Source organism: Acomys minous (assembly GCF_964271855.1).
Source record: "Acomys minous genome assembly, chromosome: 16".
NCBI lineage: Eukaryota > Metazoa > Chordata > Mammalia > Rodentia > Muridae > Acomys > Acomys minous.
The window spans coordinates 83378281-83394126 of record NC_140498.1 but is presented as its reverse complement, the minus strand read 5'-3'; the positions used below and the strand labels follow the sequence as shown (position 1 = coordinate 83394126).

The 15846-nt window shown below is 49.6% G+C and overlaps 1 protein-coding gene across 2 annotated transcripts in view; it reads left to right on the top strand.

Annotated features, from left to right (window-relative positions):
- Window positions 1-15846, top strand: part of TMEM132B (transmembrane protein 132B) — a 250881-nt gene that overhangs the window by 93454 nt on the left and 141581 nt on the right. For both annotated transcript variants that reach the window (XM_084762977.1, XM_084762978.1), the window contains exon 3: window positions 8970-9116. In XM_084762977.1, coding sequence (XP_084619103.1) covers window positions 8970-9116 — 147 coding nt within the window. The remainder of the gene's footprint in view (window positions 1-8969; window positions 9117-15846) is intronic.

Sequence of the window (15846 nt, the reverse complement as noted above, 5' to 3'; positions counted from 1 at the left end):
GAGGCCAGCCTGGTCTACAAAGTGAGTCCAGAACAGCCAAGGCTACAAAGAGACCCTGACTCGAAAAACCAAAAAAAAAAAAAAAAAAAAAAAAAAAAAAAAAAAAAAAAGAAGTGGATGGGTGGCAAGATGGCTCAGCCTGTTAAAGTGCTTGCTGCACAGGCCGGATGACTTGCAGTCCCCGGAAGCCACCATGGAAGAACAGGTTCCTGAGAGTTGACCTCTGAACTCTATGTAAGCATCAAGGTGTGTGTGCCCAGTTCCTTTCTGAAAGGGGGTGAGAGATGTTGGATGTTTTTGTTTGTATTTTTGCGTGGGTTGAGGCTTAGTTTAGCCAGGAACATTTTAAGGATGATTATGATTCTTTTTCCCCTTGATTTTGACATTTGTTATATATGTATATATATATACATACATACATACATACATACGTATATATACACACACATATATATGTATATATATATATATATATATGATTTGCCTACATGCGTGTATATGTACCACATGCATGAAGTATCCTCAGAAGCCGGAAGAGGGGGCATTGGATTCCCCCCCCCCCCCGGGACTGGAGTTAGATGGTTGTGGGTGCTGGAAATCAAACACTGGTTCCTTCAAGAGCAACAAGAGCTCCTATCTTCGGAGCCATCTCTCCAGGCCCCATGCTTGAGACCCTTAAGAGATGATTTCACAAGCCGGGCATGGTGGTGCATGCCTTTAATCCCAGCACTTGGGAGGCAGAGGCAGGCGGATCGCTGTGAGTTCAAGGCCAGCCTGGTCTACAAAGCGAGTCCAGGACAGCCAAGGCTACACAGAGAAACCCTGTCTCAAAAAACAAAACAAACAAAAAAAAAAAAAAAAAAAAAAGAAAAGAAGAGAGATGATTTCACATATACATTTATCTGTGGACTTAGAACTTGGAAGAAAGTTCTGTGGTACAAGAGTTAGTGTGATGATAGGCAAAGTTCTGAGAGTGGGTCTGCTTGTGTGTCCTCGTGGCTGTGAGCACTCTGGTTGCAGACTGATGTCCTTAACCAGGGCAGAGCCCACACATCAGAGCCAAAGAACCCCTGTGTGTATGAGAGAGAGCGAGAGAGAGAGAGAGAGAGAGAGAGAGAGAGAGAGAGAGAGAGAGAGAGGGAGGGAGGGACGGGGAGGGAGGGAGAGAGAGAGAGAAGAGAGAGAGAGAGAGAGAGAGAGAGAGAGAGAGAGAGAGAGAGAGAGAGAGAGAAGCATCTTACTGTGGCTCATCAGTGCCTGTAAAGACCCCTGTGGAAGATTCTCTGGTAGATCTACAAAAACGTATGTCACCAGAAACATTCTACAAATCGCAGGCTCGACAGAAAATGAGTTTAATTCCATAAAAAGGTCAGACTACTTTTGAGTTATGAATTGCATTTTTTGTCTGTCTTAGGGTTTGTTTATTAATATTTATTACCGGGGTGATGGATGCGACAAAGGCGAGCTCTCTGACTGTTTCCAGAGATTTCCTTGATTTAATATTTACTTTCTTTTCTCACAAGGATGGGGAGAATATTAAACAGCCTTTCTCTGCCTCCCTCCTCTTGCCCTTGAATTGCGGAGCTAACTTTTTGTGTGTCTTCTGTCAACACGGGGTGGATTTCAGCTGGTCCTCTGCATGGCAGAAATGTCAGAGGCTGCATGGATTTTGTCAGTTAATATTCAAGCGCAATGGCCTAAGGGGATCACTGGTTCGAGGAAGTGGACACGGTAGGAACAGTCTCAGTGCTTGCTGATGCAGGTGCTCAAATACGCGTCTGGAAAACAATCTTTATCCACCCGTTGCCTCTGCGTTACTACTGTTTTCATTCTCAGGGGTACGGTAGGCACCGTCTTAGTCAGGGCTGCTAGTGCTGTGATGAAATTCCATGACCAAGGCAACTTTGGGGAGGAAAGGGTTTATTCAGCCCATGCTTCCAATATCACAGTTCACGATCAAAGGAAGTCAGGACAGGAACTCAAGCATGGCAGGAGCCTGGAGGCAGGAGCTGATGCCCAGGCCATGGAGGGGTGCTGCTTACTGGCTTGCTCCTCATGGCTTGCACAGCCTGTTTTTGTTTTGTTTTGTTTTGTTTTGTTTTAACAGAACCCGGGACCACCAGCCCAGGGATGGCTCTGCCCACAATGGGCTGGGCCCTCCCCAATTGATCACTAATTGAGAAAATGCCTTACAGCTGGATCCCGTGGAGGCATTTTCTTAAAGTTCCCTCCTCTCAAGTGACTTTAGTTTGTGTCAAGTTAACATACAACTGTCTAGCACAGACACACTGAGTGCTTAATGGCTTTGTAGAAAGAAAGCTAGGCTCAAAGATGCCTGACAAGGGGCCAGGGAGATGAATCAGTAGGTTAAGAGCCCTTGCTGTGCTTGCATGAGGACCCGAGTTCAAATCCACAGCACCCATGTAAATTGCACAGCGTAGCCATTTGTGCCTGTGAGAGGGGGAAGCAGAGGCAGGTGGATGCTGGGAGATTGCTGGTCAACCAGGCTAGCAACCTCAGGATGTCCTTCAAGTTTAGTGAGAGATCCTGTCTTGATTTTTTTAAAAAAATTATGTGTATAAGAGTTTTGCCTACATGTATGCCTGCTCATTGATTGCATGCCTGATGCCTGAGGAGGGAGAAGGCAGCTTTGAAGCTCCAGGAAAGTTACAGGCCATTGTGAGCCTCAGTGTGGGTGCTGGGAACTGAACCCGGGTCTCCTGGAAAAGTAGCCAGCGGTCTAACCACTGGACCATCATATATCCAGGCCCATAGAGAGAGAGATTGTCTCAAAGGAATAAAGTGGAGAGTAATAGAAGAAGACACTTGATATCTAATATCTGGTCTCTGCATGGGTGTGTGTGCAAACAGATGGACAGACAGACAGACATAGAGATAGACACACACACACACACACACACACACACGTGTGTGTGTGTGTGCCAATAAAAGATCTCCTACAATTTCTGCTCATGTCTGTTAGTAAGCCAATCAATTGAGGCCCAGTGATCGGCAGGTCTGGTTGGGTTACATGGTTCCTCCTTAGACCAATCACTGTCCAGGAGCACTTTGATTGGCCCCAGAGATCTGAGTCCATGAAGCTGTGAACTTGCTGTTAGCCTGGCTGAACTCTCTGGCTTGCATGAGTACAAGGGCTCCCAGCAGGAGAGTCTGTACATGCCTATGGTGCAGACCAGGACAGAAGAGAGGTCAAGACAAAGTCTAGGCTGGCTTCCCACACCAGATGCTACTTCTAGGTCTCTGAAATTAAGACAAACTTGCTTGTCTTAGTGTTATGGGAAGCACAAAGAAGGAAGTGCATATGTAAGACATGGGCTTCGAGAGAGGTATAGGAAGGATTCCCTTTCATGAGGCTGGAGAGATGGATTAGCAGTGTGCCCTGCTCTTGTAGGGGACCTGAGTTTGGGATCTGCTGCCCTCTTCTGGCCACGATGAGCATTACATTTACACACACACACACACACACACACACACACACACACACACACACACACTCTCTCTCTCTCTCTCTCTCTCTCTCTCTCTCTCTCTTAAAAATTAAAGGTCACTCTTTCAGAGCATCTATAAAAAACTCAGCCTTGCTAACACCTGAATCAATCCAGAACCATATGAGAATGAGTTTCCATCCCTGAGAGCCATTAGCTTATGGCCACTGGTCCCAACAGCCTTAGGAAGCCGATATAGCTTGGATGGCTGGGGGGGGGGCGGGGAAGTCCCTGTCAGCCAAGATGAGGAAAGTGCTGTGACCTATAGTCTGAGGAGACAGACTGACACCATGCCGGTTACCATTTGGTTGGGGAAACACCGTAACAATGTCCTCAACAAGTCACAGGCTGGGCAGCGGGGCAGGTCTGCACTCAGCGCCACCTTGGCCAGGGCAGAGCAGTGTCTACACTTGCAGTGGGTGCAGCCACAGTGGTCTGGCACTCCGTAAACTGCCCTTCCCAGTGGCCAATCCCTACCTGTCTTCTAGGAGGTGAAGCATGCACCCATCATGCAGCCGACCACGCTGTGGTATCCCTGTGTGAGAGAGGCACCGAAATACTCAGAACCATTGCTTCAGTTGTGGAAACACGGCATCTCTGATTCATCCTCAGATGCACACATCCCTAGCTGACTTTCTAGGGTAGAAGATTAGGGTGATGAATGAGACAACGGAAAGCGTTGAGTGCCCATCTTAGCCAGGCTCAAACAAGTATTGCCAAAAATGAAAAGTTGACATTAGGAAACAAGGCTCTGGGTATTGACTATGAGGGAGTTTTCAGACTGGGTTAAATGAGGTGGGAACCCTGCCCTGAACATGGCCAACGCCATCCCATGGGCTTGGAGCCTGGACTAAATAAAAAGGTGACAGCGAGCTGAGCGCCATAATTCATCTCTCTCTGCTTCCTGACTGTGGATGTCATGTGACCAGCTGCCTTATGCTTCTGATGCCATGCCCTCCCCACCAGGATAGGCTGTACCCCTAAACTGTGAATCAGGACAGGCCCCGATTTTTGTCAATAGCTTTTATAAGTTATTTTTGAAAGTAAAGAGAAAAGTCACAAACACACAGGCAGCTTGTATCACGGAGAAGGCAGACAGGAGTGTCACTGGCTATACCATTAGAAAAAAAATATACATATTCCCAGGTGTGGTGACACACATCTTTAGTCTCAGCACTCAGGAGGCAGAGGCAGGTGGATCTCCTTGAGTTCCAGGCCAGCCTGGTCCACATAGTGAGCTCCAGGACAGCCAAGGCTACATAGTGAGACCCTGTATCAAAGAAATAAACAAAACAAAGTAAGTTGTAGCTGAGACGGAAGGTCTATTAATTTCCTGCTGTGGCTCCTTCCTTGCTTGGTTCCCCCTGAAGTGGGCATGTGCTGCTGGAGGATGCTCATACCTGCACACAGAAGACCCTGCCCATCCCTGTTCTCGGAGCTGAGCCCCAAGCTTCTCAGAGATCTGCTTGTTCCTTTAGAACCTCCCATTCTCTTTCTGACTCAAAGGATAAAAATACATGTGTGTTTTCAGCACCCACTCTGGAGTGTGCAGGAAAGAGACCCCGCCCCCATCTGCTCCGTGGGTAGCAGGTCCCAGGTGGTAGGTGCTTGGGGGGGGGGTCTCCTCACCTGGATCCTTTTCTCTGCCATCTTTAAAATTTAAATAGTCTGTGCTGGAGAGATGGCTCTGTGGTTAAGAGCACTGGCTGCTTTGCTCTTCCAGAGGTCCTGAGTTCAGTTCCCGGCAACCACATGGTGGCTCACAGCCCTGTGTAATGGGATCTGATCCCCTCTTCTGGTGTGCATGAAAACAGACAACTCATCCACATAAAATAAATAAACAAATCTTTTTAAAAGAAACAGTTATTTAAAAATGGGCTCTCAGGGTGGCCTTCCTCCACTAACCTCCAGAGACCTGGTGGAAGAATTTGGCAGAGGCCAGGAGAGTATAACTCCCCTCTCCCTCTTATATTTTCCTTTACTGCTTTGTTGCTTTGCTTGTGGCTTCTTCTTCTTCTTCTTCTTCTTCTTCTTCTTCTTCTTCTTCTTCTTCTTCTTCTTCTTCTTCTTCTTCTTCTTCTTCTTCTTCTCCTTCTCCTTCTTCTCCTCCTCCTCCTCCTCCTCCTCCTCCTCCTCCTCCTCCTCCTGTCTCCTAACAGTACCTTCTCTGGCTTAGCTCAGCTTCTCCTGACCTGACCGCCTTCTCACTCTGCTAGCCCAATTCACTTTCACCCTGTTCAGTATCTTCTCTCTAGCCCTACTCTCTCTTCTTTCTTCCTGCACCAACTATCTTCTCTGAGCCGCCTCTTCTTCTAGCCGGACCGTCCCCTGCCTATTCCCTTCCTCCTCCTCCTCCTCCTCCCTCTCTCAGCCTCCACTAGCTTTTTTTTTTTTGGTTTTTCGAGACAGGGTTTCTCTGTGTAGCCTTGGCCATCCTGGACTCACTTTGTAGACCAGGCTGGCCTCGAACTCACAGCGATCCGCCTGCCTCTGCCTCCCGTCCACTAGCTTTTTATATCTTCACCTGTTCCCAGAAGTCTAAGAGCCAACTGACACTGAAGGGCATAGGGTCCTTTCAAGGGCCAGACACCAAGAAAATAAGTCACACTATAGAAGAGGGTGTCAAATCTCCCCCTGGAGCTGGAGTTACAGGTGGCTGTGAGCCTCCTAGCCTGTGTGTTGAGAATGTAACGGGGTCCTTGGCAAGAGCAGCAAGCACTTTACAAACTGAGCCCTCTCCCCAGCCCCTAAACCTTTCCCTTTGAGATAGTTCCATACCCCTGATGATTTTCCTGTGTGCTAGCCTGTCGCCAAGTCACTTGGCTAACTCTCCGTATACATCCTGGACACTTCGTGTTGGCAACTTTTATTGCTTAGCCTTGGAAACCTCTAGCTTACCACAGCAGCGGGGCCACTAATCTCTTCCACGTAGCTTTGGTTATTATAGTTTTAAAATACCAAGTGCTAAGAATATCCCCAAGTCTGAAGATGTTTTTTTTCTAAAACAAGGTTAGTGAATATTTAAGACCTGAATTTCTCTGAGCTTAAATCTCTTTAACAAATATAGCCTGAAGTTAAGGAGGATTTACTTGGGAGAGCTTTAAGAAGAATTTCATAACTTGTGCTTAAGAGACAGGGGGCACATCAACAATTTGGCTTTACAAGTATTTTTAATACCCAGAATGCATTTCTTCCTATATGAGTTGAATTTCTTTTCAGCATCCCCTTCTTTTAAAGCCCTCCTGATACTGGATTAACCTCACCCATTATGAACAAACCAATCAGATTCGGCCTGTGAAAACTGGCTTTAGGAGTTTTGTTCTCGGAAGGAGAATCTTTTTTTTTTTTAACTGAAGATAAAGATGTGCAATCTAGAGCTGTTGCAACCACCCTGTGGCCATGAGAGGAGAATTCACTGTGGGGGCTGAACAGGGTCAGGTGTCTGAAGGAGTGGGGGGTATCCTTTGAAAGCTTGGTGACATGTGCTCGAATTTTGTGGTGTGTGTGTGTGTGTGTGTGTGTGTGTGTGTGTGTGTGTGTGTGCAATTGTTACACTACCATGACCTGTCATTGGCTGGCCATCCGCTGTTCCCTAGAGTACCTCATGAGATAAATAGTTTCCCTGTGGTGAAGGGAGACATTGGCTTTGTCTTGGCAGGTGGGAAGAATATTTTTTGCCCAGAATTAAGACCAGGAAATACCTAGATTCTGCCTGGAGACTCAGCGTAGTCCTCAGGATGCCTGGCAGCAAGGGCCCAGAAGCCCAGCCAGGTCTCCAGAGAGTGGCTCGTTCTTCCATGTTTGAATTCCCCATCAATGATGGTCCTTTATCCCAGTGTCCTTTGAGCATCCTTAATCTCTACAAGATCAATCTGAGTGAGGGACTCTCGTCCAGGAAAAACTGGGTCTCACAGGCCTCTGCAGGCCAACCTGCAACTGAGTCCCACTCCCTCTCTGACCACCAGTGCCTTGACAGAGGGCTTCTGAGCCATTGTATTTGTTGGGGGGGGGTGCGGGGGGAGGGGAGATCCCTGTGAGCTGTTAGAGTAGCGAGGACCCACAGGGCATAGGGTGCAGCTTCTGTGAGAAGGACTATGAATGTAGACACAGGTTCTGGAACATTCTCTTCCCTTGCTTTTTTGGCTGGAGGCAGGGATGGAACAGGACGCCTCTGTTCGTGGGATGCATAAATTAACTCCTAGGATGTCATGGTATCAAGAAAGAAAGCTTTGTGGAAGAGGAGATTAAGACTAGAACCCAGAAGGAAGAATGATTAGATTCTGAGGAGGAGGAAGAGGAGGAGGAAGAGAAGGAGGAGGAAAGGAGGAGGAGGAGGAGGAGGAGGAGGAGGAGGAGGAGGAGGAGGAGGAGATGGGTGACATTGGAGCCTCTGGAGTATCTTATCCAGGCTGGGAGATGCAGTGGCCACAGGAGGGGAGTCAGAGGCAGAGTCCTGTCTTTGTATCTGAAGGACACACAGAGGTTGATGCTCCTGAACGCACACCACACTCCTCAGGGCAGGTGACGAAGCCAGGCTTCAGAACTGGTCTGGGGCCCAGACATCTGCAGCTCGTGCTGCAGACCCTGCCGGGAAAGGCTTCCTTCCTTGAGCCTCCCAGTACCACCCTCTTTCATATTTCAATCAGCTCCTCCTTTCTCTGCTAATTTTTTCTTATGTGTATTCATATATTTAGAAGCTATGTGTTGGGTGTGTGTGTGTACCATGGTATACATATGAAGGTCAGGGGTCACAGGGCACGAGTCTGTGCTCTCCCTCCACCATGTGGGTCCCAGGGATTGAACTCATGTCTTCAGGCTTGGTGGTAAGTGCCTTTGCCCATTGACCCATCCTGCTGGGCCCTTGCCTCTCCTTTTAATACTAAGATAACATTTGCATAAAATCGTTAATTTCAAAGCCAGTGACGGAAAATGGAGGTGCGGTGGCAGCATGTTGTCGCAGTTGTGAAAAAAAAGGACAGGGTTTGTTTATTTGCTTATTTATTCTTGAGGCGGTTGGCCTTGAACTTGTGGCAATTCTCCTGCCTCAGTTTTCCAAGCTCAGGGTTTTCTCATGGAAGCTTCCACACATGGCTTGGGATACATCAGCACTGAATTTTTTTTCCCCTTACATTTCTTTCTTTCTTTTGTATGTGCGGAGGTGGGTGCCTGTGCCGCGGCAGTGCGCAGAGGTCACAGACCAACTTGAGGGAGTTGGTTTTCTCCTTCCACCATATGGGGTCTGGATGTTGAACTCAGATCGTCCAGCTTGGCAGCAAGCACCTTCAAGCACTGAGCCATTTTGTTGTCCCCAAGAGCAGTCTTAGAGGAAAGCTACTCACAGCCTCCCTTCCTCTAGCCTCCAGGGGCATTTGGAATCCCCATGTGATCCCGATGCTGTCTCCCATGGACCTGGCCCAGGTGGAGCCTATTTTCTTATGATTCTGCTTTCTTCTTACGTCGTAGAATCAAGGCGGCCTCGGGTGTGAAGATAATGGCGGTGCGGGTGAGCCACGAGGACCAGTGGGCAGTGCAGGAGGAAGTTGAGGAGGATGGTACCCAGACCACCGCCGCCCTGTCCTGCGTGGGCCACCACCCGGACACACAGAGCAGGTGAGCACTGTGATACGTTGATACGTGGTATATAGAGCAGGTGGCAGAATAGCACGCTTGGGATGGCGGGGTGGGGGTGGGGGTGGGGGGGTGGGGGTGGGGGGACGGACCTTCCTTTGGCCTCGTCAGCCTGGTGCAGCCACTGCAGGGATGTCCTGCAGCCTGGACCGTGCATCCTTCATGATCCCGTGCGCAATGCACAGTGAGGCTGCCTGTTTCAAAATGTACCCTCTTTCATTTATCAGAGTTCAGAGTCTGATATCCATATTGTTATTGTTTCCACGAAGAACTGAAGGCTGAAATGGGGAGAACGAATCAATTAAAGAGCCAGAGGGAAATTACTTTTTAATAAGCAAGCAGGGTGCTCATAGCTATCAGTTAACTGTCCTTTGCTGCTCATTTAAAAAAAATTTTAAATTTATTATTGGTGTTATTGGTGTTATTAGTGTGTGTGCATCTGTCAGTCTGTCTGTGTGTCATGGTGCATGTAGAGGCCAGAAGACAGCTGTCAGGGATTGGTTCATCTCTTCTTCTATGGGCCACAGTGGGTAGGGGGGAGTGGGCAGCGTGTGTGTGTGTGTGTGTGTGTGTGTGTGTGTGTGTGTGTGGCAGGGATTTCAACTCAAGTCCTCAGGCACAAGAGGCAAGCTCCTTTACAGGATGAGCTGCTTAAATGAACCCACTGCTGGGGATGGGGGTGGGGGTGGGGTGGAGGTGAGGGTGGGGGTGGAGGTGATGGTGGGGGTCGAGTGAGGGTCAAGGTGGGGGTCGGGTGGCCCTTGGCTCCAGAATCTCAAATCCGATTTCCTCACAATCTTCTGTGGCTTAGACTCTGACTTGGAGCGGTGAGGGGTGAGGAGGGGCTTGAGGGGGGGGAAGGATGCTCGACCACCTGGGCAGCAGAGGGTGAAAAGCCCCTCCCCAGTCTCCACCTCCACTCTCTTTCCCTGCTGTGGGTCTGTCTGTCTGTCTGTCTGTCTGTCTCCCACTTTGGGCCAGAAAGCAGAGCTGGATGGGTGGCCCCTAACCCCACCACTAGTTCTGATGGCACCCAGGGGTGAATCCCAATGTCCTGGCCGCTGTGTCATTTATCCCTGTAAATCGTCCTGGTCTCTTTTCTTTCTTCCCCAGCTTTGTGTCCTTCGAGGCCCAGGAAACATGCAGGCTTTGGGGATGAGTCAGTGTGGGTCATGTGAGAGGTGGAGGTTGGGGGGTGTGTGTGTCAGCTTTTTCAATGGACTTGCACGGCATGTACCCATGTGCCGTCACTTCTCATGTGACCCCAGCCAACTCCAGAGCCATATCATGCTGCTTTTGAAGGTCTTCCAGGAGGAGGAGGAGGAGGAGGAGGAGGAGGAGGAAGAGGAGGACAAGGAGGAGGAGGAGGAGGAGGAGGGGGAGGAGGAGTATGAGGAGGAGGAGGATGAGGAGGAGGAGGAGGAGGAGGACGAGGAGGGGGAGGAGGAGGAGGAGGAGGAGGAGGAGGAGGAATGACTCAGGCTGACTGGTCCCATATCAGCTGAGATGCCTCCCACTCTAAACTCATCAATCAACACCCCTGGGCAGACAGTGTCGTGGATGGAGTGTGGGGGCTGTGACATCACATGACCAGGGCTTCTCTGGCTATCTGAATGTGCCTGCCAGGCACCCTGAATCCCAAGTTGTCAATATTTGCTCAAGGGCTTCCAGTCGTCAAGTCACAGATCATTTCTCGAAAGCACTTGATGTGAAGGGATTTCACCGTGGCCCACACAGCAAAGGCAGAGGTGGGTGTTTCCACAGTTGGTTCACACAGCAGCACTCCATGTAGCCTACTGAGCATCCTCCAAGCTTGTATCCTCATGGCCACAAGATGGCTGCAACCCTTCCATGCATCATAGACTCATCCAGCAGCATCTAAATATTGGAAAGGAGTGGGGTGTCTCCTCCTGAACCCCCTCAGCTCCCCCAAGCCAGTCTTTGGCTTAGATCTAGGTAACAGACCACGGGTTCCCTGCCTAGGAGCAGGCTGGCTTGGGAGGTGCCTTTTCAGTGTTGTTTTCTGGCTGTGTAGAGGCAGAATTTGCTGCCAGGGCATGAGGAGAGGGGGAGGGAGAATGGGAGGGTCCAGTGGCCATGTTCTTCAAAGACAAGCCCTGTCCAGCTCTATTCTGTTTAGCACAGGGGTCTGATGGGCTTATACCCACAGTGGGAGAGCGCGTCTCCCCTGTGGTTGTCCAGTTGTCCTTGTCCTGTGGCTGCCACTAAGTTCCATGTCGACTTTAGTCTGCATCAGAAACGGAGCCTCTGACACTCTTGAATTTTCCCCACAATCTGTCCCTATCCCCATACGTCCCCCAGATTTTCTCTGGCTGTGCTTTCCTCTTGGGAGCAGTGTAGTGGCCTGGGACTCCCAGTATCCCTCTGACCACTGACTTTAGGCCAGTGGCTCTCAATCTTCCTAGGCTGCAACCTTTTCATACAGTTCCTCATGTTGTGGTGACCCTCCAACCATAAAATTATTTGCACTGCCACTTTATAACTATAATTTTGCTACTGTTATGAATCGCACTGTAAATATCTGTGTTCTCCAATGGTCTTAGGTGACCCCTGTGAAAGGGTCATTCGATCCCCAAGGCAGGGGGGGTCACGACCCACAGGAGAACTACTGCTGTAGGGAGTTTGTTTTTCCTGGTTAAGTCTAGCATGAGCCCAAGGATGGTTATATTGAGCTCTTCCTAGAGTCACTTGGATTATGTGTCCATCCAGATTGACTGAGAGCCAGGGTTTGGACCAGTGTCCCCAAGGGCTTGGGCAGAGTGGGAAAAGAGAGCGGGCTTCTGAGGCTGTGGGCAGTGATGGGGACAAGGGTGCAATGTTACTGAACCTGACATTGGGCTGGCGGAGGCCAAGAGCTCTGGGCTTATGAAGATGATCTCAGTGGTACACACAGAGGAAATGAATTTGTTGAAATGCTTGATCGTCGGAGTGCTAACATTTTGTCTTTGTGTGTGTGTGTGTGGTGTTATGTGCATGTGTGTGCACACAGAGTCTAGAGGAGGATGCCAGGTATCCTGTTTCAGTCTCTGTCCCATTCCCTTGGGACAGGGTCTCTCACTGAACCTGGCTGGCAGCCAGCAAGCCACAACAATTCTCCTGTTTCCATACCCCCAAGTGCTCAGGTTACATGCCCAGCTTTTTACTCGAGGGGTCAGGGTGAGGGGGTGTGGGGGGTGTGGGGGTGGGGGGACAGGTGGGGGCGGGTAGGGATTCGAAGTCAGGCCCTTATGCTTTTGCAGCAAGCCCTCTTGCCTACTGAGCCATCATCACTGCAGCCCATGGCTGTGTTTCACACGGAGAGAAGTGTTCTGTTTCTTAGAAGTGGTTGTCGATTTTTGGTTTTGTGTTGTTTTTTTTTTCCCCCGCTCTAGAAGAAAAATTTTAAAAATGCTACACGGGAAAGAGGAGGCTAATTTGCAAATGAGAGGGGTCCCCCTCCCTGTGGCTTCTTTTCTGTACCTCTCCTTCAGTGTTCAGCACCCCCCCCCCACTTTCCCGGCAGGCAGCCCTACTCCGGCACCGCAGTCTGTACCTACGAATATCCTTCTAAAACCATTACATAATTGAATATCCCTCTGAAACCATCCCATAATCTAAATAAATAATTGCTTCTTTTTATATGTTGGTCTCATTGTGGTATCAAATGAGGTGTGAAATACAGGCTCACGTACCAAGTCTGCTGGCGAACAAAGTGAATATATGAATATATCCCCGGCAGAACACCCCGCAGAACACTGTAATCTCTGAATTGTGACAACCTCAAGTGGAACTGAGGTTTTAATAGGATATAATGTACAAACTGCCTGAAGTCCTGTGATAAGAATTAAAAATGTGCTGTGTGGGAAAGACCCAGCGTGCTCCGCTGAGGGGGCGGTAAAGGTCTTCATCTGAAATATTTTAATGAAGGCTCACGGGGAGGAGACATGAGCTGCAGAGACACAGACCACAAGATAAACAGCAGAATTGCCAGCGGAGAGGAGAGATTAGGAAAGTAAGCAAATTTGGAACCGTTTGGAATAGATAACAGCAAGTCCAGGGAAATGAAAGGGAGCCGAGGGACTGTGCGCATGGAAACCGTGAGCTCGGAAAACTGTGAGCTCCCTGGGTGACTGGTCAGTTGGATCGGGAACCTCAGGAAGTAACTGCCATTTGGTGTGTGTGTGTATGTGTGTGTGTGTGTGTGTGTGTGTGTGTGTGTGTGTGTGTTTGAGCATGCACATGTGTGCTTGCATGTAGAGGTCAGAGTCAATGGTTAAGCATCTTTCTCAGTTGATGTTCACCTTGCTTTATATAGATTTAGGTTGATTTATTTTTATTTTATACATATGATGCTTGTGAGTGTTTTGCATGCTTCTCTGTGCACAGTGGGTATGCCTGGTGTCCTTGGAGGACAGAAGAGGGTGACAGAGCCCTCGGGACTGGAGTTACAGAGGGTTGTGAGCCAGCATGAAGGTGCTGGGAAACTGAACCTGGATCCTCTGGAATAGCAGCCAGTGCTGTTTGTTTCTTTGTTTATTCTTTTCTCAGATATTACATCCCAACTGCAGTTTCCCTTCTCTCCTCTCTCCCCAGCCCCACTTCCGGACCTTTCCTCTCCCCTGATCCACTCCTCCTCTAGTTTGCTCCAGAAAAGAGCATGCCTCCTAGGGATCTCAACCAAACATGGCAGAACAAGTTAGACTAAGGCTGGGCACATATGGTCACATCAAGCAGCCAGTGCTCTTAACCACTGAGCCATCTCTGCCCTTGTGTGTGTGTGTGTGTGTGTGTGTGTGTGTGTGTGTTTCAAGACAAGGTATCTCTGTATAACAGCCCCTGGCTATCCTAGAACTTGCTTTGTAGACCAAGCTGGCCTTGAATTCAGAGATCCATCTGTCTCTGCCTCCCAAATGCTCAGATTAAAGACACATGACACCCTGACTCCTGCCCTGCTTTTTTCAAGACAGTGCCTCTCACAGAGTGGGCTAGGCTCGGCTGTTCAGCCAGCAAGTCCCAGGGCTCCCTCTGTCTCTGCCTCCTGAGCACAGGATTGTGTGTGTTGCCATGCCTGGTTTTTTCACATGGGTTCTGAGGACCAAACTCTGGCCCTCTGGCTTTTGTGTCAGGCTCTGCACTGACTGAGCTACCTCCAGGCCTCTGTTGCTACTTTTTCCTATGTTCAGAAAACACATTCAGAGCCTGTTCTTATGTAAGCCTTGCCACCCAGCTGAGCAAAGCTCTAGTTCCACCTGAGAGAGGACGGAACAGACAAAACACTACATTGGGTTTCTTCAGAGAAACAGCCACACACACACCATTGTAGCCCTACCCAAGGGCAGATAAAAGTCAAGCCAGAGGCTCACCTAGCTGAAGGTCTGGAGCAGGGCTTGGGGTGGATCTCAGTGGCAGAGGGCTTACCAGTGAGCAAGTGCTCTGGGTTTGATTCCAGTGTACGTGCCACCCTCCCTGCCCCGTGCACACACTTGCACGCAGGCACACACATACCTGAGCAAATGGATGCAAAAGGATTCTTGGGTTAGGAGCCCCAAAACCTCCACAGAAGACCTTTCATCCTCTGGTGCCTGGACCCAGACTCAGGTTTGGTGTTGAGGTGAGCGCATGGCTCGGGGACTCTGCCACACGCTCACTGGGGACTCTGATGTCATACTGCTGATCAGGAATTCCTCCCAGGTCATCTGGTTCATGATGTGTGAGACTGGTTGAAACAGGACTGTGCAGTGGAGGAGATGGGAGAAGGATGGGATGCCTGAGACATGCTGGGAGGAAAGGCCTGTCTGGGGACACGCCGTTGGCCTGAGGTGGCAAGAATGGGGACAAGCCATGCAAGGGTCTGAAGAAGGACTTTCTAGGCAGAGAAGAGCAGGTGTGAAGGGCCGGGGCGGTAGTCTGTGCAGGTTGGACACATTCCCGAAACCGCGTCTAATTCCCAAGGTCCTCTCTGCTTCCTGTGCTCTGTGGGTCTACCAGCAGGTCAGGAAGCCCTTGCGACCTGCTGAGAGCAGGGTTTGGGGTCTGGTGATAAGCGGTCACAGAGGTAGTTTCTGCTCTCTGTCTGAAGCTTAGCCATTGTTCAAAGAGACAGACTCCTGCTGAAGGCATCACGCTCTTTGTGTCAGGAGGCGATAGACACCAACAGAACAGGGCAGGGGAACAGCTTAGGACCTGGAAGTTTCCTTTAGATAGGTTGGTGGAGGAGGGCTCCTCTGAGGAACAGAGCTCAGAGGAGGTGTGGGGTGGGTCAAGGAGAGAGGAAGGGAAGACTCAGGCCCGGCCCTTAGGCAGCCAACTGTGGCATGTTCAAGGGTCACTGTAGAGGTTGGGGACACTGTTGTGCAGGGGACAAGGGTGAGGACACCTGGCCAGCAAGGTGGCCAAGGGTGACATTCTCCCAGGGCTTTGTGCCTTTTGAAAAGACCTCAGATTTTATTCAGACTAGGCTGGGCATCATTGCAGGGTTTTGAAGGCCAGGGTGTAAGACCTGCCTTATATTATGAGACCCACCACTGGCTGCCATGAGGAATGACCAAGGTCACAGCCTAGGGGACCAAGCAGGGGATCTGCTGTCATCCCTAACCAAAAAATAGGCCATCTCCCTGCTCATTGCCTTGGTAATGAGACTCTCCTTCATGCTGATGATAACACAGGAAAAAAATAAGACCATCAGCCAGCCATATGTAAATGAAATAAGCGG